Source organism: Pelodiscus sinensis, chromosome 5 (assembly GCF_052426305.1).
Source record: "Pelodiscus sinensis isolate ZL-2025 chromosome 5, ASM5242630v1, whole genome shotgun sequence".
Classification (NCBI taxonomy): Eukaryota; Metazoa; Chordata; order Testudines; family Trionychidae; genus Pelodiscus; species Pelodiscus sinensis.
Window position 1 is genome coordinate 73,682,493 of NC_143056.1, and position 27,058 is coordinate 73,709,550.

The window sequence follows — 27,058 nt, forward strand, 5'->3', positions numbered from 1 at the left end:
CATGATATGCCACTTTCTCTGGGTACATAAAATAGCCTTTGGTTTCATTACTGTCCTAATCAATCATTGTGAATACGTGTGGGCAAGATTTTTATTTTTGTCTTGCCCTCCAGTTTCTGAGTATTTCTCTATTTACTAACTTAAATTGATGCTTTTCTTTCTCTTGGTTCTCATTCTCTCTCTTCTCCTGAGAGATCTCCCATCTTCCCCTTTACTCTTTCTCCCTCACACTGGCAAAATTGCTAACTTAGTGGTAGCAGGATTGGGCCATGACTCATCGTTCAGTTTTCCAGGACACTTCATACATACAGCTCTTTCTCTTTGAACTGGGATACAGGGTCCTGGAGTCACTAACACACACCAACAGGTGCAACTGCCTGCTCACAGAAGAGGAATGGTGCACTTTTCTGTAAAGGAGAAGCATTTACCCAAATAATGTTTAGCAGCAGACTGGGGCTATTTAAAATACTTCCTCCTTCCCTAAATTTCTCTGGCTGCATCCACTGAATACTGTATTCTTTACTTCCTGTCCTAACCTATTGGACAGTGTTATACTCCACTGTTTCAGTTGTGGGTGAAGCTACCTGTTTGTTTAGGGATATTAGTGTTTAACCAGTGGGCCAGCTGGGCTGGAGCAGGCCCCTGCCCAACACGGGCATGGGCTGCTACATCCTAGCCAGGCCTAGCGCATCATGCCATGGTCAGGAGTCGCTCCAGCTCAGCCAGAGCAGTCCCCTCCTGCAGCACACCTAGCCTGGCCAGAGCAGCCTGCCATGGCACCCCACCCCTGTTTAAGTAGTTAATTGGTTAAATATAATGTTCAACCAGTTAATTAAATGGGATTTTATATTCCTACTTCTGTGAAGCAGTGCAAAATGCTTTGCAGTGAAATTTATTGTATAATTTTGAATGGTGGGAGTAGGCAGAATATGATTTTGTTGGAATCTGGCCAGGATATTAACATTAATATCCCTACATCTCGGGGAGAGTAGTATGGAAGTTTTAAACCCAGCAAATAACCATCTTTTCAGTCTTTTAAAAAGACTTAAAATCCAAAAATAGTTTAAATCGCTCCTCCTTCTGTTGGCTTGGATGTAAATCCCTTACTCAGACTGTCACCATTAGATAATCAGTCCTTTGTTCCATCCAGTGCAGCCAATCACAGAGCAAGACACTGTGCCACCTGTGGTATGATGCACTAGCATTTGTGCAGTAAATTAGCAGCTGTTTAGAAGGGAGGCTAGGGAGTCAGACTCAGAGATAGGGGTTGAGATTGGGGTGGAAGACTGGGAGAAGCAGTTGACTCAAGAAACGCATCTCTTTATGTGAGGACAGAGGCTCCTGATTACACAGCGAAGTAGATTATGCCTTTCATGGGGCAAATCCCCAACAGCAGTTGTCAGTTGTGGTATATGGATACTGAAATTAGAACCCTATGTGTAAAAGGTGCTGTCTGTTTTACATCAACCATCACCATGCAGCACCCTTTAAACTATAGTTAATAGTCGGTGTTTCAATCTCTGATAATCATCTGGCTTTTTCTCGTGACTCTTGTAAATTTTAACTTCTAATAAAAAGCCCAGAGTTTATAGATTCAACCCAGATGTTACTGACTTAGGGGTTCAGGTCTTATATCCTCTTCATTGCCCACCAATGCACTGCTTGTTTCCCCTCCCATCTCCAAAGAGTGAGAGCAATTCTATTCTGCTCCTTTTACAGCAGTCACCCATGCCTCAGTTTACTGCACATTTATTTGAAGTTTCCTGATCCCTTCTTTGCCCACCTGACCCACAGTTATGTGTCAGCATCAGGAGTGGCATAGAGGGCAAAATGCCAGCAAACTGGAGCCAAGATATCAAGCTGGTCCCTTCTCGTACTCTAAGAAGTCTCTCAAACCACTTTACACACTTACAGCCCAAATTCTACTATGAGTTACAACATGCAATTTCATGCATAGGTGTAACTGAAAAAATGTGTACGATGATCTCCTATTCAGTTGTACTGTATGCAATTGGCAGAGCATGGGCTGGGAGGGAATTGGCATAAAAGTGGTAAATGAAGTGAAGGATGAACTGGTGTTTGAGGAGCAGCTGACAGCTAAGCAGGTGGACATTGAGGATGCAGTTAGGCAGGCATATATAGCTTTTTGGGAGGTGGAAGAAAGAATCAAGGTGCCCTGCTAATAAAATACAAGTCTTAATTCCTCAGTGAAACCATGGATTGAAAGAATCTAAATGACCAAGGTGTTTTGATCTAGCTACCTGTCCTCAGCTATAACTCATTGGCTGCAAGTTGGTAAGTTGCTTATAAGTATGTGTGTCTCTTCCTCAGTTCAGCAGGTTGAGATTGATGGTGGCTCTTCTCTGTCAGCTCAGCACATTTCCTGGAACTTCCCCCCAACTCCTTAGCTGCTGTGACATACTCTCACTTGTCTGTCCATCTCAGCAAGAAGCCAGTTGTAGCAACTGCATTCTTGTGAGACTGTGGCTTGCAGCAGAACAGAGTCCAACCCAAAGGTAAAAAGGTACTAGGTTTGTGGTCATAAATGTAGGACAAATCTGTCCCACTGAAGACAGAGACCTATCATTTTTAGAGTGGGCAAAGTATTCCACAGCCTCCATGTCCCTCACAGGGACATGAAGACAATGGTGACTAGTGGGGAGCAGTGCCTGAGTAAGGTGGTCCGAAAACAGCAAGGACCAGTCTGTTGAATCAGTGATTTTTAGACTATGGAGTGAAATTTTACAGTACAGAGAAAATAAGATCTTGCTTTCACTTGGGTGGCTGTTACTCTGATGCCCCTATCCAGTTGGTCAAGCCTGCAGCCTCCCTACCTCCCCCCCCACCCAGAAAAGCCCCTAGCTGCTTTTCCTGACCCAGAAATTTCAAGAGATTTTTTTCCCCTCAAAGAGGAGTTCAGCCTCAGGGATTTTTTTCCCAAGACACACAGAGACACACTCCTACGGGAAATATGAAAGACACCTTCAGGCTGTCAAAGTACTTTTATTTAACCCCTTTGTAGCCATCTGTTCCTCAGGAAGAGCAGTTATGTCTACCTTCGCTTTAGCACACAGAAGCCATATAGGATGCAGGGTCCTGCAGTGCATTCCATGGAGAAACAAGATGACAAATACAATGATCTGGACACTACAGATGGTTTATATATGCTCCCTAAATGGGAGTCACTTGGGGGCTCACCTCTGACAGAGACCAGTCAATCCTCTCCCATTGAAAGTCTTTATCTCCTCCAAGAATGCCCTAAATAAAAAGATTGGAGGGGATTTTCAGAATCTCAGAGCCTCAATGCATTCTGTCTCTGTAGGACATAGCTCCTATCTTTTGATTTGTATTCTACAATTTAGTGTATTAGTCAATGCTAATTTCCACTTTCCCACATGATGCTGCACAAGGTAGGCTCAGTCAGATTAGCAACCCCATGTCTGATGGGCCATCTGGTGGAGAGATGAAATCTAGGCATCCATTGGTCTGCCAAGTTCCGGATCCTTTTCTAGTGAAAGTGAACACACTATTCGGGATCCAGGACATCCCAGATCAGAGCACTAAAATGCAGCAGATCAGAGGAGATAAGTCCTTTGTATCTAGAAACTTGATTCCTAAAAGAATTAATCTAATTTCCATTCCTGTCCTTTTTAGAAGATGCAGGAAAGGATTTCAAAGCTGCCTTTTTCACAAGCCTAGTAAAATTCTGCTTCCGGAGTAAAGTGAACGAATCCTATATTTGGAGTGCAAAGTGATCCAGTAATGATCCCATAGTTTCTCCATTTCAGGTTCCTACATGCCACTGCACCACTGATCAGAGATTTTTGGTAGCAGGGCCTGTTCAGCTCATGCATGCACTCTCCACACCCTCGTGGCCTGTAGCAAGGATATATAGGGCCTCACAGGCTAACCACCCTCAGTTCCTTGTCAACTCTGCCTGCTTCTACCTAGTGTTGTTAAATAGTTACTTTTTACTTCTTTGTGTTTGTTCGCGTTCCTGCCAGGAATCTATCCCAATTAGTAACAGACACAATGTCTGGACTGTTTGGGGGAGATCCATATTCCCTTTAAAATGTACAATACGTACTTCATTTAAAAACAGATCTTATAAGATGATGAAGTTCAGGCTCCCACAATGGAACAAGCCTTTAAACTAGCTTCAGACCAGGGCTCTGGAAACTCCCATGTACGAAGTTGCCCATCTGTCCTCAGATCACAGTCTCCCAGAGTTTCAAGGGGTAAGACTGCTAATACCCCATCTACCACTAGATGCGAGATACCAAGAGTTTCAAGAATTAAGGCTTTTGACAGCCTGATTATCTCAGGACCTTGGTCACTGAGGATTGGCAGGAAAAAGATGGTGCTGCCACTTTGCAATCCCAGTCACCAAAGCATTCAGAGAGGGATGAACATCTGTGCCTTATGTGATACTGAGAGCCTCACACTCCAGCGTGATGGGTACCAATAAAAAAAGCAGGAGGATTAAATCTTCTTCAAAGAAACTTCAAATGCCCAGTGATGGAAGAGGAGAGAAAGATTACTGACACAGCCCTGTCACTGCTGCTGATTCTTTCTCTGGGGTATTTATATATGTTGCAGGCTGGGGTGAGAAGGAGGAGGTGGAAGCAGTTGGCTCACTGTGACCTTGGCGTTACTAAGACTGACTGACATTCCTGTGAAGCCATGTGACCAGGACTGGCAGGCACAGCTGTAGCCAATAGGGAGGGGATGCCCAGGAGTGGCCATTCCGATTGAATTTCACTCTAGCCAGTTGGGATTTTTTTCCCCCTCTCTCTGTTGCACTTTTCTTCTTTCCTTCCTCTTTCTTTGTGAGGTTGGGCTGCGGACTGTTCTGATGGGGTCTCAGTACATGAGATGTTTACCTAGTAGATTTCAGATTCTGCCTTAAAGATTTTACTGCCCTCTACTCACCATCTCCTGCTGACATTCCTGCATCCTGAAGCGTCTGAGGGTCTTATGGCCCAACTCTCTAGAATATGAAATCCACCCTCCTGCTTTAGGACATTTTCTGTGTTCTCTCTGACTTCTTGCTGCTGATGTCTCAAAAGGTTAGTATATGAGGCTTTTTGATGCAAAGGAGATGGGCCAGGACCAGACCAAGCAGCAGATAGAGAAAGGACTTCAGCTTTACCAGTCTAACCAGACAGAAAAAGCCCTGCAAGTCTGGATGAGGGTTTTGGAAAAGACCACGGATCCTGCTGGCAGGTTTCGGGTTTTGGGCTGCCTCATCACTGCTCACTCGGAGATGGGCAGATACAAGGATATGCTAAAGGTAAAGCAATCCCAAGACAAATGCATGTCACTGTGTATCACACCCACAATAGGAAGCAGTTGTGGATTATATTGTAAAAGCATGATTTATATCTTGTTTGGAGCACGGGCATCAGATATTTGGTGAATACAATGTGCTGTTGTTAGCAGTTGGGACAGGTGGCAGTGTTGATTTATGGGTCTAATCCCAGGGGTCCTTGCAGTGTCACTCTGCATTGCTGCTCCCTAGTTCTGGGCCCCAAAGATCATAAAGTCACAATCCTGAGGTTTCTCATGTTGCTGGCCTGTAGTGGTGCTCCTTAAGAAATTTTGGAGCCCAAAACATTATAGTTAGACATTCTTAGGTATTTTTCACAAATGGCATGCTGGATGCTTTACGCACTGTTTTGAAGGTGAAGTCCCTGCCCGAAATTGCCCATAGAGTACTCCCTTCCTCCCCAAAAAAAACCCTCAAAGGAGATGATGTAGGACAATAATGTGTTCCGGGGGTTAGTATCTGTCTAGCTCCACAAGTTTTGATATTTTATATAGATTTTATATTACTGGACTTTATTATAATTATATGTATTGCGGCAATTTCCACAACATTTTCAGTGATGTTCAGACATCCAGGAAAAATCACTCTTCAAAATCACTCTTCAAACACAGTCACTGACGTGATGAGTTAAGTCTAAGAAATATTTGCTGATGCTTCTCTATCTGTGGAAGATGGAAAGTTGGGCTAAGAAAGAGGGGTGGTGGAATTAATACTCTTTTTGGATGAGGTGGTGTTTCAGGAGGGCTTTGGATAAGGAGCAGATGGAGGCCTGGGAGATAAAATCAAGGTGGCAGCATAGAGGGTGAGAAGGATCCAAAGGTGCATGTGGCTTGAGGAAAATAGAAGAGTAGAGAAGATTGAATCTAAACTGTGCAACCTTTAAGGTGAAGACCAGGAGCTTGAAGTTGATGTGCTGAGTGTAGAGGAGCCAGTGTAGGGCTCTGAAGAGGGGCTGGATGCATTTGGAACAGCATTGAGTGTTTGAAAGGATGAGTCAAGAATCTGGGAGACCATACAGGAGCAATTTCTGGTACTAAAGGTAAGAAACAATCCAGGCCTGAAAAGGGGTCTAGCTGTACTAGCTCCTGGCTTTTCTTGGGTTCCAGACACTGACTTGGTATCTGGGATCAAAGAAGATTTTTTTCTCATGATGATGATTGCTTATAAATTTTTCCAATTCAAGTGCTTTACATGGCACCATTTAAAACAACTCGATTGCCACTTCCAATTAATAAAGTATTGGGCATGTAGAGAGTCCTGTCCTTCTAGCAAATAGTAGGGGGAAAGGAAGAGGGTGAGATGCAGTTGGGATACCTGGGAAGACCAGTGGGACACGCTGAGAAGAGATGACATTGGTGGCAGGAGTTGTTGGGTGATTGTGAAGGCAAAAAATGAGGGCAATAAGGAGAGGAGATAAGGTATGGTTTTGTGAAGAAAATGTTTTGAGTTCTATAGGAGGAAATGAGACAAGTGAAAGAAGACGTGATAGAATAAAAACCACACTAATAACCTGAAAAGAAAATAGAAAACAGGGTTATGTAGGAAAACTTTCTCCATGATCCTTGTAACACAGGGAAAAGAGAATGATTTGAATAAAGCAGAGGAGTTCATACTAACTCAATGCATTAAAATTAAAGGGACTTTTAAAATATATGGGGGAACAAAGAACAAGGTCTATGAATGAATGAGAAGAGGCATGAAATTAATCGTTTTTAAAGGGCTGTGATATTTAACTTTTAGGAAAAAAGATATTTAAGGGGCAAATGAAATAATGGGTTTGGACAATTAGGAAACAAGGAAGGGCTTGTAAAAATCAAGTAAGTGAACACTTTGAATGTATGCAAGATACTGGCTCCACACAGCACTCTTCAAGAAACTGAGGGAATTAACAATAAGAAAAGTGACAATTATTGCTGAAACTTTCTGGAGAATGGGGAAGGTTTTAGACCAGTGGTTCACAAAGTTTTTGGCCCGGGCCCCATGATGCTCAATGCAAACCTTTCCATGGACCACTAGCCAACCACCCATGATAACAAAATGCCTTTGCTTATCTCTAAATACCTTAAATACTGAATTATTCATATTAGGATACTGAGCATAAAAACTTAAATACATAACTATAACATATGGGGGGCATGTATAGCCAATAAGAAAGGAAATATTAATCAAAATCAAAATAATTTAACAGTTGAAATGCTTTATGTTAGTTTACCAAACTTAGTTTTAAATAAAGTAAAATATTAACTTGTGTCCAAAACAAAAGGTTTCCACGTTGTCTTTATTTATGGTGGGGGAGGAAACTTTTAGGGCTGGGGGCCACTGATCCACAGAAAAATCAGTCAGGGGTCACACTAAAGTGAGGCAAAAAACAACAAAAAAAACCAGCAACCCAACTCTCACTAATGTGGCCACCAAATGAAACTCCTCACTCCCCTGGTGCTCCAGCCCTTCCGGAGGGAAGGAAAGACCAAGAGTCAGAGCTTCCCACAGGCCTGATTAACTTTTCTGGGTTTCCACAGCTAGTAGATTTAGTGAGCCCCCCTAGGCTTTGGGATGGGACCAGAAATGAGGGGTTCGGTGTTCAGGTGGGGGCTGTCAGGAAGTGGGATAGGAATGGAAGTGCAGGAGGGAGTGAGGGTTGAGGGTCTGTGTGGGTAGTAGGGTGCTAAAGCAAGCTGGAAGTGAAGGTCTCGCCAGGAGTTTGGGTGCAAGGTCTGGCCGGAGTGAGGGAGGGTGCAGGAGTGGGCTGAGGGTGGGATGCAGGACCTGGTGAGGGTCTGAGCAGAAGGGTGAAGGAGTGGGCTCTAGAAGTGGGGGTGCAGAAGTGGGCTGGGGGAAGGGTGTGGGCAGCAGCAAGCTGGAGGTGAGGGGTCTGGGTGGGAGGGAAGATGCAGGAGCGGGCTTGAGGGGATCCATGAGGACAAGGGTCTTGGCATGAGGAGGATGGGGGTACTTACCTGGCTCCACGTCCCCTCCTGCTGCCAGGCACTGCCTCCCACTACTCTCGTTGGCTGCAATTCCAGCCAACGGGAGAAGCAGGGAAAGCCTCCAGGTGAGTGGTTTCCTTGCTGCTGTTCTCCCAGCTGGGTGGATGGGGAGCGGCAGCATGTGGAGCTGCTTGCTGTCCGCGCAAGTCAGATCTGACCTTCAAGACTCAGGGTTCCCCTTATCCCCTTCAGTGAGAAACTGGTGCTGGTGTTTCAACTTCACAGGTGGGGGGACCATGGGTCTGGAGTGTCAGCAGAGGCTCTTGGCTGGAGGGGACCGATCCTTGAGCTGTGGTCCACCTGCAAGGTGGCTACAGACTGAAATTTGATAATCACTATTCCAGGTTAGAAAAAACAAGTGTGGTTCCAGTCTTCAAAAAGGGAAATAAAAGTGACCCTTAAGAATTATAATCCAGTAATTCTAACTTGAATCTCTAATAAAATAGTAAACCACTCAGACAATACTAAGCACTTGGTATTGCAATTATTAATTCAGCTGCAATGTTGCACTTCATTCATCACAAGACACAGAAGAAGACATTCTCTGCCTGGAACAGTTTACAGTCTAAATAATGAGACTTGGACTAAGGTGCTTGAGCCATATGCAATGAGCAAGTCATTTATGAAGAGCAAACCTTGTGAAACATATTGGATTGCTTTTTGATAAAAGCAGAGAATGAATGGGTGAAAGAATCTTGATAGAAGCAATTTCTAGTGCTTAGCAGAATATTTACTACAATCTTAAATCCTCCACAAAATTAATTCTGGGAGGTACTGAGGAGCATGGGGATAAAGATTGGAGGAGTAGTGTAGGAAAAGTTGAGTACAGTGCAGAAATGTCTCTTTCCTACTGATGCCTCTTTCCATGGCCATTTGGCAGCTCTCCCCATTAATTTCTAACCCAGATCTCTTCCCTCTTCCAAAGGTAGAGAATAGAGAGAGGTTTTGCCAGTCTACTTGTATGCTGTGTAACCTACCTCATAGCCTGCCCTCTTGAGTACTTAATCAGTGCTATCCTGCTGGACTCTTGTCCTGACTACAGGCAATGTAACTACTTATTTGCAAGGTACAATTCATTTGTAAGCACAAGCTTTATTCCTACAGAGAGACTCTATAAACATTCTCTTTTCTGCTGAAAGTTTGCAGTTGTGCAGATTGACACAGCTCGGGAGCTAGAGGACCCTGACTATCTTATGGAGAGCTACCTGAACCTGGCTCGGAGCAATGAGAAACTCTGTGAATTCCAGAAAACCATCTCTTACTGTAAGACGTGCTTGAACATGCAAGGCACCACTGTGAGCTTGCAACTGAATGGCCAGGTGAGCCTCAGTATGGGCAATGCTTTCCTGGGCCTCAGCATCTTTCAGAAGGCACTAGAGTGTTTTGAGAAAGCCCTGCGCTATGCACACAACAATGATGACAAGATGCTGGAATGTCGTGTCTGCTGCAGCTTGGGGAGTTTCTACACTCTGATCAAGGTACGGACACATAGCTCAGTTGGTTACCTAGGGGATGGGAAGTAACAGAGGGAAAATTTCTCTCTATCTTTGTTGTACCAATAAAAGCAAGCAGGATCTTATGAGGGGGATAAGGCAAAAAGCCACATTTATTGTAAAGATAATAATAAAAAAATAAAGAAAAGATAGAAGCAAACAACGTTGTTTAACTACTTAACCCTTATACATATAAACATTCATTCATCCATTCATTCAGGTTCTGTGTATTTGTTATAGTTACCAGCCTGGAAGTTGCTTGTGACAGAATACTGGCCAGGTACTCCGTACACAAGTGATGGTAGTGGGGAGTGAAGTCCTGATCAGATGCGCATCTGAAGCTCCTGGTAGGCTGGCAGCAGAACCTTGGACTCTGATTCCATAGTTTTTTAGTCCAGTTCTTATAGGAATTTCTTCTTATGCCAGTCTATGGAAATTGCTGCATCATGCTGATGTCTTGAGGGTGGCTGCCAGGTGCTCGTCAGTGATTTCATCAGGTGGACCTCTAGTACTTGGTTTTCTCCACTTGACACCTTTTGGTTGCACTGGCACCTGACGCCTTCTTCAGCCCTTTGTTGCTGTATTCTCAGGCTGGCACCTCTCAGAACCATCCATTCATCATCCAAGCACTCTCTCTCTCTTACATACATTCCCTAACTAATGTTTCCCATACAGTATTTTGTATAATAACAACTTTTACATATTCAAGAATTGTAGTTACAAAAAAAGTCACAAGTTTCTGGGTGGCATTTCTTGAAACATTCTCTGTCTGAGTGCTGAGTTAGTTACAGTTGCTTTAAAGAGAACAGGTGTCAATTATGTAACAATGCCCTTAGTCAATTACAGGGCTTTGCTCCCATAGCAGAGTTAGTGGCTTGACAATGCATTGTTACAGTGTATCTATGCAATGTCAATTTCAAGCAGCCCCTTGCCACAAGCTTGAGCATGCCCTGGGACACAGAGGGGGGGCTGTTTCTGGCTACATAGGATTATATTCTTAACAGATCTAAGTTACATGACCTAATACATTATATTCTAAAGGGGCAATAATAATAATTAATCTAAACATTTAACAATCTTAACTAATAATAATAATAAGAAGAATTAATAATAAATCTAAACACTTTTAAGTTGTGGGGAACAAATTATGGGGAGTCACTTCCATTTGGGGGAATCATTTTCAATACATTAATATGTTATCCCTACATCTTGGATACAGTAAAGGACCAAGATGGACAGGGATTCACCCTGTACCTTGTATACACAAAGTAGTTAATGGAGTTTGAGGGAGGGTTGTTCTGGGAAGGCTTTACTTTTCTTCTCCCAACACTACTAATGACTATTCGCTTTGAGGATTAAGTCAAGATCAATAGAGATTATTTACAAAAGACCACAAAGGTAGAAGGTGTGATTCATAATCTTTGGTATACAGCACATGCAATTCTAGAACCTGGACAGCCACAAAGGTGTGGTCTGTGCATGGGACCAGGAGTCGATTCCTAGGCCTGGTTTCTCTACCTACTTCTGCTACTTACTCACCATGTGACTTTGGCGTGTCTCCCAACACTTCTGTGACTAAATTCTTATAAAATAAGTACAGGCAGTCCCCGGGTTACGTACAAGATAGGGACTGTAGGTTTGTTCTTAAGTTGAATCTGTATGTAAGTCGGAACTGGCATCCAGATTCAGCCGCTGCTGAAACTGATCAGTTTCAACAGTGGCTGAATCTGGACGCCAGTTCCGACTTACATACAGATTCAACTTAAGAACCCCAGGCATCCCCAAGTCAGCTGCTGCTGAAACTGATCAGCGGCTGATTCCAGGAAGCCCGGGGCAGGGGCTTCCTGTAGTCAGCCACTGGTCATTTTCAGCAGCTGCTGACTTGGGGACACCTGGGGCAGAGCAGCTGGGGTGCTGCTGGGTTGGTCCCGTGGCGCCCAGGGCGGCGCTACGGGACCAACCGGCAGTGCCCCAGCTGCTGTACCACAGGCGTCCGGAGCAAAGCCGCGGAGCACGGGGGCAGCGAGACAGCCACGGCGCGTCTGGGCTATCCTGCTGCCCTCGGGCTCCGCGGCTTTGCTCTGCTCTGCTCCCCGTCCCCCTGGTCTGCAGACCAGGGGGAGGGGGAGCAGAGCAGAGCACGTGGCCAGCTGACAGCCCAGACGCGTCTGGGCTGTCAGCTGGCCGCACGTTCCGCCGCTCTGCTTCCTCTCCCTGGTCTGCTGGAGACCAGGGAGAGGAAGTGTCCCGTTCGTAACTGCGGATCCGACATAAGTCGGATCCGCGTAACTCGGGGACTGCCTGTATAGTGACTAAAGCCAGCATTATTTGTAGCTACTAGTTCTATGACAAAAGAAATTATTAGCGCTTTTTCATACAAAGTCTTGGTTTCTGTCACCCTTGTTGATGACCGCTGAGTTTTTATTAACTCATGATTTAAAAAAACAACAACAACCTTTGCATCTCCCACTAGTCCTCAACAAAACCAGAAAATTATGATATTTCTAAGGTAAAAATCAATCAGAAAAAAATTAAACTCCTTCAGTTTCTTTTATCACAAGGAATAAAAATGGTACACGGGTAGGGTTGTTTTTTTTTAATCTTTTACCAAGCACTTTTAAATGGTGTTATATTGTTAGTTAAATATTATGATTTAAACTATTTTTATAGTTAAATAAAGGAAATGTATTTGCACAGTATTTCCTACGATTAAGATACTGGATGCTCTTCCCTTTTTAAAAAATGGAAGTGATGACTATGACAAAGCCCTGACTTCCCCTCCATTTATTACCATAACAACCAACCAGACCCAAGAGGGATTCTCATCTACCTGATGGAGAATGTAAGAGTTAATTATATGGAAAATTTGAAGCTGAAAATCCCTGTCCGAATGTAGAAGGCTGCGATGGTGGACAAGTAGGTCAGGATACAGAAAGCTCTGAACCAGGCTTTGACCATAAGGAGGCTAAATCATCTCTATAATGGGAAGCAGAGTCCTTTTTTTTTTTTTTTTTTTTTTTTTCTAAATGAGCTGACAATGAAATCACCCCAGCATATAACTTAAGTTCTGGACCCACTAGGGACATGCTGGGGAAAATGGATTTTTACCGTATGGCCATTCTAGTTTCTTTAGCTGGGGACACATGCTCATTTTGAAATGATGAAGAGTCCTATTACTGCTGGGGCAGTCTAATCGTCTAACTCATTTCTGTCTTCCTGCTTTTGTCTCTGCCTTCCAGGACTATGAGAAAGCTCTTTTCTTCCCGTGTAAAGCAGCTGAATTGGTGAATGATTATGGAAAAGGCTGGAGTTTGAAGTACCGGGCAATGAGCCAATACCACATGGCAGTGGCCTATCGGAAGCTGGGACACCTGGCAGATGCTATGGAATGCTGTGAGGTACAAGGTGGAGGTAGAGATATTAGGCCAAACATGGAAGAGAGACGGGTTTGGGGAGAGGCCTGTGCAGGTCAGGATTAGAGGTATGGAGATACAGCAGCATTTACCTTGTACTCCAGATACTGCTTCTGCCTCCCATCCCTAGATGCAGCACATGGTTTCATTAGCCAAAGCTGTTCTCAAGGGCTGGGTTCAGGGATGCTCTCTGCTGGGAACATATGTTGCACAACTGTGGACAAGGTTTCTTCCCCAAAGGTGTGTCATTGAAGCTAGTTGTAGAGGCAGGCTGGGGCGTTTTGAGGGCTTCAATCCCAGCTGCACCGTGGGAATGTTCTTGTACTGATTAGAGATGTTTTCTTTTAGGAGTCAATGAAGATTGCCCTGCAGCATGGGGACCGGCCACTGCAGGCACTGTGCCTTCTCTGCTTTGCTGATATCCACCGCAGCCGAGCAGACATACAGGTGGGAGCAAGGGGAAAAGAGGGGAGGAGTCGGGGACAGAAAAGAGATATAGAAAGGGAGCACAAGGACTGAGCACAGCTAAATGTATCTGACTGTCTATCTCATGCTGCAGACAGCCTTTCCTCGGTATGATTCCTCCATGAGCATCATGACAGAGATTGGAAACCGCCTGGGACAAATCCAGGTACTGCTGGGAGTGGCCAAGTGCTGGGTGATCCAGAAGGAGCTAGACAAGGTCAGTCACAGGCAATTTCTCAGGAAGCTGGGCAAATAAACCTTAGGCCCTCTCTGAAGTAGACTACCTTATTCTCAACTCTACATATCTGGGTACAACAGGGTCCCATGTGCCTCTGTTCTCCACACAAGACCTTGTACTTTACTACTGACATTTTTCTTCCCAGTCCAACTTGGGAATCTGGGAATTTATCATAAATTGAGTACACTCATACTGGATCAGAGCCATAGTCCACAAAGTCAAATGACCAGTACCAGATGCTTCCCAAGAAAAGACATACTGTATAGAAATTACTGTGCAATGAAAGGAGTGGGAATAGGGGGTCACTTCCCATTCCCTATCTTCCATTCTGAAGCAAATTTGATTGACTCTCTCTTAACTGTATGACTCTTATAATGAGTGATTACAGTATTATTTAAACAGTCCAATAGGTAGGTACCGTCTATGTTTTACAAACATATATAACACAGAGCTGACTAGAGGAGCTTAAAATCTACAGAAGATAAAATATAGCATGAAACTGGGAGTAGGGTTGCCAGATGGTTTAACCCAAAATACCGAACACCACCACCCCCCCAGCCAAAAAAAACCCTCACTGTTGAGAAAAACCAAAGTTGGGAAGGGGGGAAGGACCACGACAATTATTAAGCAAAAAAAATGATAATTTAAAAATACAAAAACCCCCAGCATGGCCCCTTTAAGGCCTTTGGGGCTTTTTTTGCTAGTGGCCATTTTGTTTTCTTTCTCCATGCCACAAGACCACTTCCCTGCAGAACCGGGTAAGCCGGGGGGTGGGAAGGGAGGAGCGGTTGCTGAGTGTCATATGGTTGCCAGGTGTCTGGATTTTTGCCTCCTGGTAGGGAAAAAAAAATCAGAAAATACTGGACATTTTAGGTGTCCGATATTTTCTGATTTTTTTTTAACCGGACTGTCCGAGTCGATACCTGGCAACCATAACTGGGAGATATGGCATCAAAAAAAGAAGTAAGAATGGACAAGTTACACTGTAAAGGCCTTCGAGGTTACTTATTTTCAGTATGTGTTCAGCATGTTAGTTCCTTTAAAATAATACAATTTCACCTACAAACACGATCATAAAAGAAGAATACTAAGATTGCAAAGTGAAGAATTCAAAAGTTAGGAAATGTCACAATAAAGATTGCTTTACAACCTTAATTCAAACCCCATATGAATATGCATTATGATAGTCTTTAATTATATAGTCACATCCTTTTTTCTACAAAACCTCTGCCTCAGTTGACAGAATGGAGGGAGCTCACTTAATGGGCAACTATTCAGTATTTTGTTTGTCCTCATTGTTTACTGTTCACTCCAGGCCTTATTGACTGCACACCAACCAAAACCTGCTCAAAACACAGAGTTATTCATTTCCTTATGGAGTTTTCTGTGATGTTAATCATTACAGTATCTGAGTGCTTCATGAACATTAACCAACATATTTTCACAACTCCTGTGAAATGAGGGGGCATTACTTCCACCATGTTGCAGATGGTGAACTGAGGCACAGATTAAAGTAAAGTGGTGCCCCATCTGAGTTATAAAAGATCATACATAGCATTTTATATTTAAGTACAAAGCACTGGTTTCATCGACTTCAGTTCCAGCTGTGAGCGCTCGGCACTTCTTTGAGTAGTGTCCTTATGGGTGCTCTACTGTAGGTGTATATGTGCCCCTGGGCCTATAATCAGAAATTTTTGGTACCAGTGTTGGTTGAGCCTGCACATGGTCTCTCCCTCCCTTGTTGTAAGCCTAAGGTTATCTAGCACTGGGGCATTGTCTACACTGGCAGAAGAAAAGCACTGACAGTTAAAGCGCTGCTCATGGAGTGCAGAAATAAAAAAGTTATTGGGTGTCTGCATTGTCAGCTGCCAGCCACACTTGCAGCGCTTTTCAGAGCAGTGCATTCTGAACAGCTATCCCACAGAACACCTCTTCCTCTTCTGACACAGTGGTTAATGGGGAGGTGCAGGACATCCTGTGCCCTGTCCCAATGCCCCATGGAGCATCACTTCACATCTCAGCAACCCCTGTGCTTCCATCCACAGCTTCTGTGCTGTGCGATCTGCCTCCACACTGTGTGGGATTGGATCCCCAGCTGTTGAAGAAAATGCTAATAGGTTTCATTAACATGTCACATATGGCAGCTGAGTTATTCCTGAAGCTACAAAGTGATGAGGAGGAGTCCATGCAGCGTTTACAACATGAGAGTTTCTTGTGCCATTCATGGAGGTGCTGACCACCACAGAATGTCGCTTTTGGGCTCAGGAAACAAGAACTGAGTGGTGGGATCACATCATCATGCCATTTGGGGATGATGAGCAGTGGCTGCAGAACTTTCAGATGAGAAAAGCCACTTTCATCAGACTGTGTGCTGAGCTCGCCCCTACCCTGCAGCGCAAGGACACGTGCATGAGAGCTGCCATGCCTGTGGAGAAGCACAGCTGTGGAAGCTGGCTATTCCAGACAGCTTTCATCAGTTGCCAATCATTTTGGAGTGGGAAACTCAACCATTAGGCTTGTGCAGATAGAAGTGTTGAAGGCCATCAATTAAATCCTGCTCTGAAAGACCGTGACTCGGCAATCTGCTTCAAATTCTGGATGACTTTGAGAGATAGGCTTCCCAAACTGCAGTGGGGCAATAGATAGCATGTACTTTCCAGTTCTGACACTAGACCACCTACTGAGGTTGATGGTGGGGTGGAACCTCAGCATGGACCAGTCTACACGAGAGGTCCATTTCCTGGACACCACGGTGCAAATAAGTGACGGTCACATAAACACCACCCTATACCGAAAGCCTACCGACCGCTATGCTTACCTGCATGCCTCCAGCTTCCATCCCGGACACACACCACGATCCATTGTTTACAGCCAAGCACTGAGGTACAACCGCATATGCTCAAACCCCTCAGAGAGAGACCTACACCTACAAGATCTTCAACAAGCATTCTGTAAACTATGATACCCACACGAGGAAGTGAGGAGACAGATTAACAGAGCCAGACGTGTACCCAGAAGCCTCCTGCTACGGGACAAGCCCAAGAAAGAAACCAACAGAACACCACCGGCCATCACCTACAGTCCTCAGCTAAAACCTCTCCAACGCATCATTAGTGATCAAAAACCCATCCTGGACAATGATCCCTCACTTTCACAGGCCTTGGAAGGCAGGCCAGTCCTCGCCCACAGACAACCCGCCAACCTGAAGCATATTCTCACCAGCAACTATACACCACACCATAATAACTCTAACTCAGGAACCAATCCATGCAACAAACCTCGGTGCCAACTCTGCCCACCAGCAACACCATCACAGGACCTAACCAGATCAGCCATACCGTCACTGGTTCATTCTCCTGCACATCTACTAACGTAATATATGCCATCACGTGCCAACAATGCCCCTCTGCTATATACATTGGTCAAACTGGACAGTCCCTATGTAAAAGAATAAAGGGACACAAATCAGATAGTAGGAATGGCAACATACAAAAACCTGTAGGGGAACACTTCAATCTCCCTGGACACACAATTGCGGATCTAAAGGTAGCCATCCTGCAGCAAAAAAACTTCAGGACCAGACTTCAAAGAAAAACCACTGAGCTACAGTTCAATCTTCAAGTTTGACACAATCAACTCAGGATTAAACAAATACTGTGAATGGCTAGCTAACTACAAAAGCAGCTTCTCCTCTCTTGGTATTCATACCTCCAGATCAGCTACTAGAAGTGGGTCTCATCTTCCCTGATTGGATCCACCTCGTCATCTCTAGCCTAATTCCGGCCTGCATATTTATACGTGCCTCTTGAAATTTCTACTACATGCATCTGACGAAGTGGGTCTTTGCCCACGAAAGCTTATGCTCCAACACTTTGGTTAGTCTATAAGGTGCCACAGGACTCCTCGCCGCTTTTGAAGATTCAGACTAACACGGCTACCTCTCTGATCAGTGAAACTTGTTATGTGTGGGAGTGCAGTGACTGTGTTGCAAGGGGGTTACTCTGATTAGTCTTGAGGCTGCACTTAGCGCTATAGTGACCATAGCTTTGCTTGGGCATGCTTGTTTGCTTGTTGCTTTCATGTAATGGAATAAAGATTTATCAGAAATACACAAGTTTAATTTATTTAACACAATATATGTAGGACATACGTGAAGCATGAAACATTTGCACTGTGGGAGACATGGAGGGAAGGGGTGGGAGAGGCAGGAAGTGAGGCAGGGCCCAAGAATTTCACAGGTATATATCCAAGGTTCATATGCAGGCCTGCCATCTGATGTGTTGTGCAAGGTGGAAGGGGGGGCTGCAGTTGATCAGGGCTAAACTGCATGCAGATAGGCATGGAGTGCATCTGGAGCGTGAGGGAGTCTGCATGGGTGGAGGCTGGGTGGGCGGCACACAGGGATAGGGTAGTGCCCAAATTGCATTGCTGGTGATGGGGAAGGGGGTGTTTTGAAAACAGTTTGGGACATTGGCTGCAGGAGAGCTGATTTGCAACTGCTCTGTGTGCAGTGCCTCCAGCATGTCTGCTTCCCACTCCATAACGTTTAGGAGCCACAGCGTGCTCTCCTTATGCTCCCTCCTGTCACTGTCCCACCACTCTTGCAATTTTTTGTGTTCTGCAGTAATGTGCCTCAGATTATCTCACAACAATTCCTCTCTAATCTTCCTTGGGCACTTCCATGCCCACCTCAGACATCCTGCAGGAGTTAAGATTTCCTGAGACTAGCATTCTGTAGTCGGTTCTATCAAGGCCAAAATTGCAACTTGTTACAGAAGCTCCATTATTAACCGTAGACACAGCATTGCTCAAACCCCTTTGAAACACTTGTAATGTCCTAGCACTCTCTGATTGTCCTGGAGCGAGCATACATAACATACAGGAGCCCCACAATGGTGAGCTCACTGCTGGGGCAGCAAGGAAAACCCTTGCTTTGGCAGTGCAAGCAAGGTATCCCTTGGTGCAGCTGAGCAGGGAAAACCCTTGCAGCAGTATCACAAGGAAATCCCTTGCCAGGCAGAGTGCCAGGGAGAAGGGGTTTGCATTTGTGCACACTGTACTGTGTTCTTGGCAGGTGTGAATCGGGGAGAACACTGGAGGTGAGAGCAAAAGTAGTAATGCCCACTCATTTCTGTAGGTTGTGTTCACCCTGAAAGACGTTTTGCTGCTTATGATGAACAGGTAAGCAAAGGAGAGTCTTTTATTCAATAGCAGGTTCCATCTGGGACCATATGCAACATGTATTTGTGCAGCTATGATCCCTCCCACCCCTGCTGATGACACACTGGTGAAGGACTGTCAGCCTTCAAGAGTCAAATACTAACTTTGTTTTACCAGCTAATTTGAGAAGGGTGGCACAGCAGCTGCATGAAACTTTCAATTAAGTCTGTGAGGCACATTACCAAGACGTAAGAGATTGCATTGATGGTCTGTTTGCAATCTGACCAACCCTAGCCCTCTGCTGGTAGCAGTATCACACACAGAACAAAAAAGTCTCTCTTCTGTAACCCTCCTGCTCCTGGAAAGTCACTTGGGTGCTTCCTGAGACTCAGCCCACTTACCAGTCACATCATCTGCAGCCTCTAGGGTTGTGAGTGGCTTACCTTTTCAGGGCTGCAGAACAGCTCCTGACTGCAAGCCTCTATGGCTGCTGAGTCCTCTTGCTCTGGGTCTCTCTTCTCCCTCAGCGTACACTGCCACAACTTCCTCCTCCTGTCACAGTCCACTTCCAGGTGTCCTCTGAGTCCCTGAATTATACACTGGTGTCTTCAGAGTGGAGTGGGGTCGCCTCCAAGTATGTCATCCAGCTCTTTGTTGAACGTGCAGGTCATGGGTGCAGCCCTAGAGCAAGTGGTTTGCTTCCCATGCCTGGTAGTAGGTGTTTCACAGCTCCTTCAGTTTAACGCTGCACTGAAGCATGTCTCTGTCATGGCCCCTTTTGGTCATACATCTTGATATCTGCTTGTAGCTATCATAATTCCTATGGCTGGAGTGCAGCAGGGACTGCTCCTCTCCCTAAATGCTGCTGAGGTCCAGCACCTTGGCTTGGCTCCAAGCAGAGGATCTCCTGGTGCATTGAGCAGCCATGGCTAGCTATAAAGATGTACTGAGAACCCACCATGCAAATAGGAATGGAACTTTCAAATTTCAAAAATAACTCAAAGAAGAGGTCTGAGGATTGGTCACCTGAGAGCAGGGGAGTAGAGTTCAAACAGGTAACCAGAAAAGCAAGAAGAGGAGTAAAGAAAACCTTTCTTCTGCATTCCTTATTGCTAGAGATTGATAGCCCCTCCGCCCAGGGACATGCTCCACTCTCCCAGGTCTAAGTAGTGCCTATCCTGAAAGCAGTTCCTATATCAGCCAGACATTCTCACTGTGTCTGAAACGTGGGACAGCCTCACAGAAGTGCTTCACCTGCCACAGCAATAATGGCAATTTCACAGGAACTGGGAGCTGAAATTTAAACACTTCCTTATGGAGAAAGCACTTCAGTCTCCAGGGGACTCCAGTGCTGAGGGATCATCCGCAGAGCCTTTACCTTCAGAGGGGCTAGAGTCATTAAAAACACCCAGTAGGCTCCTCCTGTAAAGGCTGGTAAAAAAGGGCTCTGAGAGCTATCTACTCACAAAGGACACAGAACGTGACAGCTGGCATTCTCAGCTGGAATTTCTGTAACAACCATGAGTGAGAGCTGAACTCAGAGGTGCTTTGACATATATTCGGATTTTGGGGAACCTGAGTACTGATCTCTTCCCTACTTACTGGAATAAGAAATGTCCTTGTTACTGCCCCAGGGCTGGCCAGGGAAAAACATTAACGGGGAAATGTCTTCATCGTCCTATGGACGGGGACCTCCTGTATGCCTTTTCCCATTTCTCTCATGTCCAAGGCCCTGTTGAAAATTCAACAAGACAAAACAAGAGTTATTTTGATTGCCCCTCTTGGACAAGACAAGTCTGGCTCCCTAACCAGACACAGATGGCAATATGTCCTCCTATTCCTATTTGGCTCATTGCTCATCTGATCTCTCAAAACAATGGGTTGATCCTTCACCTCAGCCTGTGGGTCCTTCACCTCCAAACATGGCTCCTTCTTGGCTTCAAGGCAGAATACTCTGATGAGCTAAAAGATGTGATGGTACACAGTCAAAGCTGACCACTTGACATACTTACCTATGAAGTGAAAAGGATTCCAAGTTTTGCCATTCTAAACACAAAGCCCCAACTTCATCTTCCCTCCCTTTGATTTTACATTACATTTTAGACTTCAAGCGGTCAAAACTTATCACTCAGCTACCTTAAGTTATGTCTTGTGGTGAAAATGTCTTCCCCCCTCCGCCCCCCCCGAGTAGACAAATACTCAGTGTTTGCTTACCTGCTGAGGTGTAGACTCTTTAAGGGCACTGGGAATTTCTTCCCGCATGTGACACCACCCCCTTCAGCCTGGGATTCTAAACTACTTCTCATGGCTTTTTCTAGACCTCCCTTTGAGTCCATAGTAACTTACTGTCTCGTACTTGTGCCCATGACAACTGCATTTCTATTTGACATCACTTCACCAAGGCACATAGAAGAAATAGTGGCCCTGATGGCACATCCAACATTCATTTTTTAAAGACAAAGTATCTCTAAGGTCATATTTAAGATTTCTTCCTATTGTCTCTGCATTTTCCACTTTAACCAACAGATCGATCTCTGGGAGGGTTCCCCTCCCCCCCCCCCCGCCGCCGCCGGCACCACCACCAAAAAAAAAAAAAAATGACAACAGGGAGACGATTCTTCATATGCTATATGTCAGAAAACTAGTCTTCTATCTGAAGAAGACTAAGGACTTTAGAATATCCCCTAAACTCTTTTGTCCACAGAAAGATCCCAAAGCTCTGAGATATTGGCTCAAAGACTATTCAAATAAGTCTCTGGTTACATAATCACTTATCAAGGGCATAACCTGCTTCCATCCAGAGTCCATATGCACTCCCTAAGGTCAGTTTCTACCACAGTCACATTCCTTATATCTATCTATCTATCTATCTATCTATCTATCTATCTATCTATCTATCTATCTATCTAGATAGATAGATAGATTGGTATATATCTATATATATCTATCTCCGTAATCTGCAGAGCAGTGACTTAAACCTCTGCGCTCTCACTCATAGAACATTGTGATCACTGAAGATTCAGCCCCAGATGCCATCTTTGACTCCATAGTATTCTATATATAGTAACAGACTCCATTCCGAAGTCCTAGCCTCCAACAGTGGAGACCCAGAAAAACAGCACAAATTTGGATATCATGCATATCTATAAATCTTGTTACATATGATACAAACATATAAACAAAATTATCATACTTGGCAAATCATAACATTTTCACAGATATCTTACATGGCATGTCAGATCAGATTACTTGCTAATTTATAATACTGGTATCAATACAAATATTATAAATAGTCTCTCATATTCCATACAACAGGGTTATTCAACTTTGGAAGCCCCGGGGGCCACAATGATACTCACAGCACATGCCGACGGACACAATTTAAGTGTGGTTGCATATACATGCAAATATATATGCAAATAGCTTCTTTCACACTGATGGGCATGAATACAAAGATTAAGGCAAGACCACACAACACACAGGCCCCATTTAAGTCAGTTCTGCTGATATTAATAAAATGCAACATTTACCCGATTTCCACCCATATGACAGCACTTTTAATGAGCAATGACAGTCCAGGAATTTAACTACTAAAACACATATTAACAGAAGACCATTATATTGACTATTTTTTTGTTTTGGCTTCTACCCATGGGCCGCAAACAAACAGGCTGTGGGCTGCATACAGCCCATATGTTGAGTAGCCCTGCCATACATTACACCCTCCTTGAAAAAGCATGGGTACTAGAGCTTTTAAAATAAAAGGTCACTTGTCAATACAACCTATTTTTTCTCCTATCCTCATGTTCAGAAATGACAGAATAGTTTTGACTGAGATTTTTTTTCCAATAAAATTAGCCAGAACAGATACCCAGCATGGAAAACTTCAGCCTAAATCATTAAAGTTTGGCAAAACTAGAAATATATAACAAGAGTGTCTTGTAATGGGAACTGTTTGGCTACCAGTTCTATCTATAATATGAATCCTCAGCTGGCCAAACTGCTGAGCACAGATAAGAAGACCGGAGCCAAAGTAGGCTTTACGTTTGTAAGACAATTTAGAGCAGCCTGAAGGCTAATCAGTGCTGGTCGGTAACAGTCCCCAAAAGACCATTCTGCTACCTAAGGATTTCCAAAGAACAGCAGACATGCCCCCACTCTTGTTATTACCCTAATCAAACTTGCCCCACCACTAGGTTTACACTGAGGGAATCCCTAACCAGCTGATTAAGATGGCTTGCTGCCTGTTTTGTGCTACAGTGCAAAGCAGGAAGAAGAAGAAAAGTTAGTGATTTTTAGACAGACTGGCACAGTCTAGGGTCAAGTCAGATATTTTTTTAATCTTGCATAGTATTGGGCTTTCTAGCACCTGCAGCCAGAAGTTCCCCACACTCATTAGGGCGGTCAGTGGAAGCTTTCCTTTTATGAGTTCTAAATTGATCAGCTATTCATTTTATTGAATAACCCCTATATTCTTTTTGTGGAGTCCACTTGACTACATCCTTCATTATTTTGTCCATCTCCATCAAGGTCCTGTTAATTCACCAGCACACTGGAATAAACTGAGTTTGGTATCCCATTTCCCAAAGCAATAAATGCCAGATGCCTTCTAGGAAGTTGGAAATCCCAAAATAAGCCTAATTATATAATCCTGTCTAATGGGAAAACCCCTTCTCCAATACTGCCAGCTGAAATCCTGAAGTCATTTGCTCAGAACCCTGGAGAACAGAGGCTAATTATCAGCATGGATTTTTTTCTTCTTGTTCTGAGGGGTGGGGGAACTGTAAAGATTACTCAGAATAGCAGCTGCTAGAACAATGCTACTTTGCTGCAGGCTGGCAAGGCAGGGGCAACAGCTCCTTCCTATAATCCAGTACAGGGGTCATGGGCAGCAGAAATAGGACAAGTTGCTTAGCATCCATGTGCACTGTTAGCAAATCTGGTCCTTGTTCCTGCACCTCTTGTGCCAGTGGAAAGAGACGAAAGTGGCCCAAAGACTGGTAAGCCAGGAGGTGGGGAACATCTTTGGTGCATTGAACAGCAACTGATAGCTTTGATTATGCTTAAACCCAGCCCTGGAGATTTACTACCCTGGAGTTTGGTTCTATAACCTCTTCCTTTGGAGACACCAGTCTTTGCCATGGCTGCACTCTGACTTCCTGTTCAACATGTAAGACTGTTGCTGTTGCATTGCTATGATCTTTTTGTGACCACGTAGTTCACTGAGCTTTGGGAGGGCATGTTGTGAGTGTGAACATCCCACCACAGAGCTTTCTTGCTTCTATGGAGTGTAGGAATGTTTTATTACTCCTAATGCCATTTCCTCCTTGTTCCTTAGACTTTTAATTCCCAGCATGTCACTCACCATGCAGAACTGGTGCTAAACGGTTGACATGAGAACTGGCGATATGCTGATTGATATATGAGGTCTATGCTTTCTCCTTTACAGGCACTGGAAGGCATTGAGAAGGCTCAAGAGCTGGCAGAGGGACTGGGGAACAAGGTAAGATTCCACAGCTCCCCTCCCAGTGTCAAGAGTTCTCTAATGGGGATTTGGATGCCCACTCTTATCTTCCAATTTCACACTCCTCCCCGTTATCTTTCATAAGCCCATGTTAACCAGTTGATCCTGGAGGCTCAGGCTGAGTTTCTTGGGTATAGAATGTGAACTATTTTTGGTATGAGTCAGTAGTAGAGGAGCATTCTGAATGGGTTGGGTGGATGATGGCAATTGAGACAACCTTAGAAAGTTTAGTTGGGAGCCATTGTGGGTTAAACAAGTGGGAAGAGGGAGACAAATTGTTGGAAAATAACAGCAGAGAGGGGAAGTGGAGGACTAATAGTCCCTTCCCCAACAAATAGCTACATGGCATTAATTTACTGGCTGGCTAACTTCAGGGAGACTCTCCTGATATATGCTGAGCACAGTGCATAGATTGCATACTGACCAGCAACTAGAAGAAAGTGCAGGTGACATGGTCTGCAGGTGCCTAGGAAAGCCAACTCTATGAAAAGATGGAGTGATAGAAGTGCTGCAACCCTGTAATCCTCTTTAGTGGCATACAGGGACAAAAGTGTAAAGATAGATGGGAGGGCCTTTAGATACATATAAGATAAATCCTGACCAACCAAGTTTGTGTTTTCTATGGTGAGGCTCATAAGTGTCCCAGATGCCTGGTGGGGCTGGTGAAGACCTCTTCCATCAAGTACTCTCCCCTTGCTATTGGTTCTCCTTCACCATGCCCCATCCTCTCTCATGCCTCTGCCCTCTGTGCACAGCTTGGACTGCTGAAGCTTCACTGCCTGTGTGAAGGGATCTATCGCACAAAGGGACAGCAACGGGAACTTCGTGACCATGTGGTGAAGTTCCACGAGTGTGTAGAGGAAATGGAGCTGTACTGCGGCATGTGTGGAGAGTCCATTGGGGAGAAGAACAACCAGCTCCAGGCGCTGCCTTGCTCACATTTCTTCCACTTAAAGTAATGAGCACAAGGGAGAGGGCAGGTGGTTATGGAGGGATTCCTTCAAGGGGAAATAGGATAATACAGGAATTCAGCAGAGATTTATGGGAAAGGGCTAGAGAGGCATTTGTGAAAGAATAAAAGTAACAGAAAACCCCTATTTTAGTGCCCAGAGTAGGACTGTCCTACAGTCTGAATATGCTAAATCACTAAAATACAGAGCAGACTTCTTGATGTTCTGCCATATTTTATACAAAATCAATGACTCCCCTTCAAGGAGTAATCCACCATCTTATCTTTCACATTATTAAGAAACAAACACATTTAGTAATTTGTTTAGCTTCTCCTGTCCCTAACTGTTGGTAGTAATAGCATCTAGCACTCCTTAAATGTCATTGTGGGACTGGAGAGTAGATGTATGAACCTATTAAAGGGTTTGTGTAGACAGGCCCTAAGCCACTTTCTTCCCCACTGCTGGAATAGGAGTCTGGGTCTGTAAATCAGAAACCACTGCACCTCCTTTTATATGCGTGCACTGTGAGAAATGACCGTTTCTTATTCCAGATGCCTCCAGACCAATGGGACGCGTGGCTGCCCAAACTGCCGCCGTTCATCAATGAAACCGGGATTCGTGTGACCTGCTAAATCAGTCATTTTGAGAGAGCTCATTATTCTGACAACAGAGGCTAGAAGACAGAACCCTGGAATACCAGTGAGCACTCAGCCTGGAAGGATCCTACTTTGCAGATGGAGATATCTCCTGCACAGGATGCAACAAGTGCATATTGATCTTACTCTAACCTGACAGTTTACACGTACCTGTGTTCTGACTTAGCTGTCATTCTGGAATCCCTGTGGAACCACTTCTCTAGAGCCAGTTTTTAAACCCTTATCACCACTTCTGTTCTAGGTCTTGCCTGCCCCGTCTAGTGTGAGCTCCCACTCTGTTTTTGCTGTCTTTCTTTTTCACACTCTTTCCTTCCTTTCGGTGCTTGTTTCTGATGGGGAGGGGAGGGGGGAAGTGAGAGGTTGTCTGTCGAAGCAGTAAGTTTCTCAGTCAGCATGAACTGCTGTACATGCACCAGCATCCTCAAGACACCCCTTCTTCGGAAGTAAAAGTCTAAGCTCTCCTACTCTTTTATACGGGATTGTTCCTACTACCTAATTTTAGGCAAATGGATTTAATTTGGAACTATGTATTAATGAGAACAAACTGGAGCCATGACTTGACTTGGTCTTGTACTACCCCCCCCCCCCCCCCGTGTCTTCCACTGCCATTACTGACGTCAGGTCCTGCCTGTCTGCATGGAGCCGTGCGCTAAGGCGAGGCCCTTCCCTGAGGGCTGCCGCGGAACTCTGCGAACACGGTGACCTGCTGCCAGCGCGCGTGGCCACCGGGGCGGTCGTTGGGGGGCAGCCAGGCAGAGCAGGTTTCGTGTGTTCTCAGCCCACGCGCCTCAGGGGCACGCGCCTCGGCCCCGCGCTGTATTGCCCCCTCCCCCGTTTGTACTC

At 44.7% G+C, this 27,058-nt stretch overlaps 1 protein-coding gene across 2 annotated transcripts; it reads left to right on the forward strand.

Moving 5' to 3' along the window:
• On the forward strand, positions 1–26,951 carry RAPSN (receptor associated protein of the synapse). Of its 2 annotated transcripts, XM_006113433.5 has the most exons (8): positions 1–5,293; positions 9,456–9,794; positions 13,049–13,207; positions 13,571–13,669; positions 13,782–13,904; positions 24,535–24,588; positions 25,365–25,564; positions 26,111–26,951. In XM_006113433.5, the coding sequence occupies exons 1-8, from the start codon at positions 5,078–5,080 to the stop codon at positions 26,181–26,183; spliced, it is 1,263 nt and encodes a 420-aa protein (XP_006113495.1). In that variant the 5' UTR covers positions 1–5,077; the 3' UTR covers positions 26,184–26,951. The 2 variants fall into 2 exon arrangements, with proteins under 2 accessions (XP_006113495.1, XP_075783567.1); XM_075927452.2 differs by lacking the exon at positions 25,365–25,564.
• The last annotated feature ends 107 nt before the right edge of the window (positions 26,952–27,058 follow it).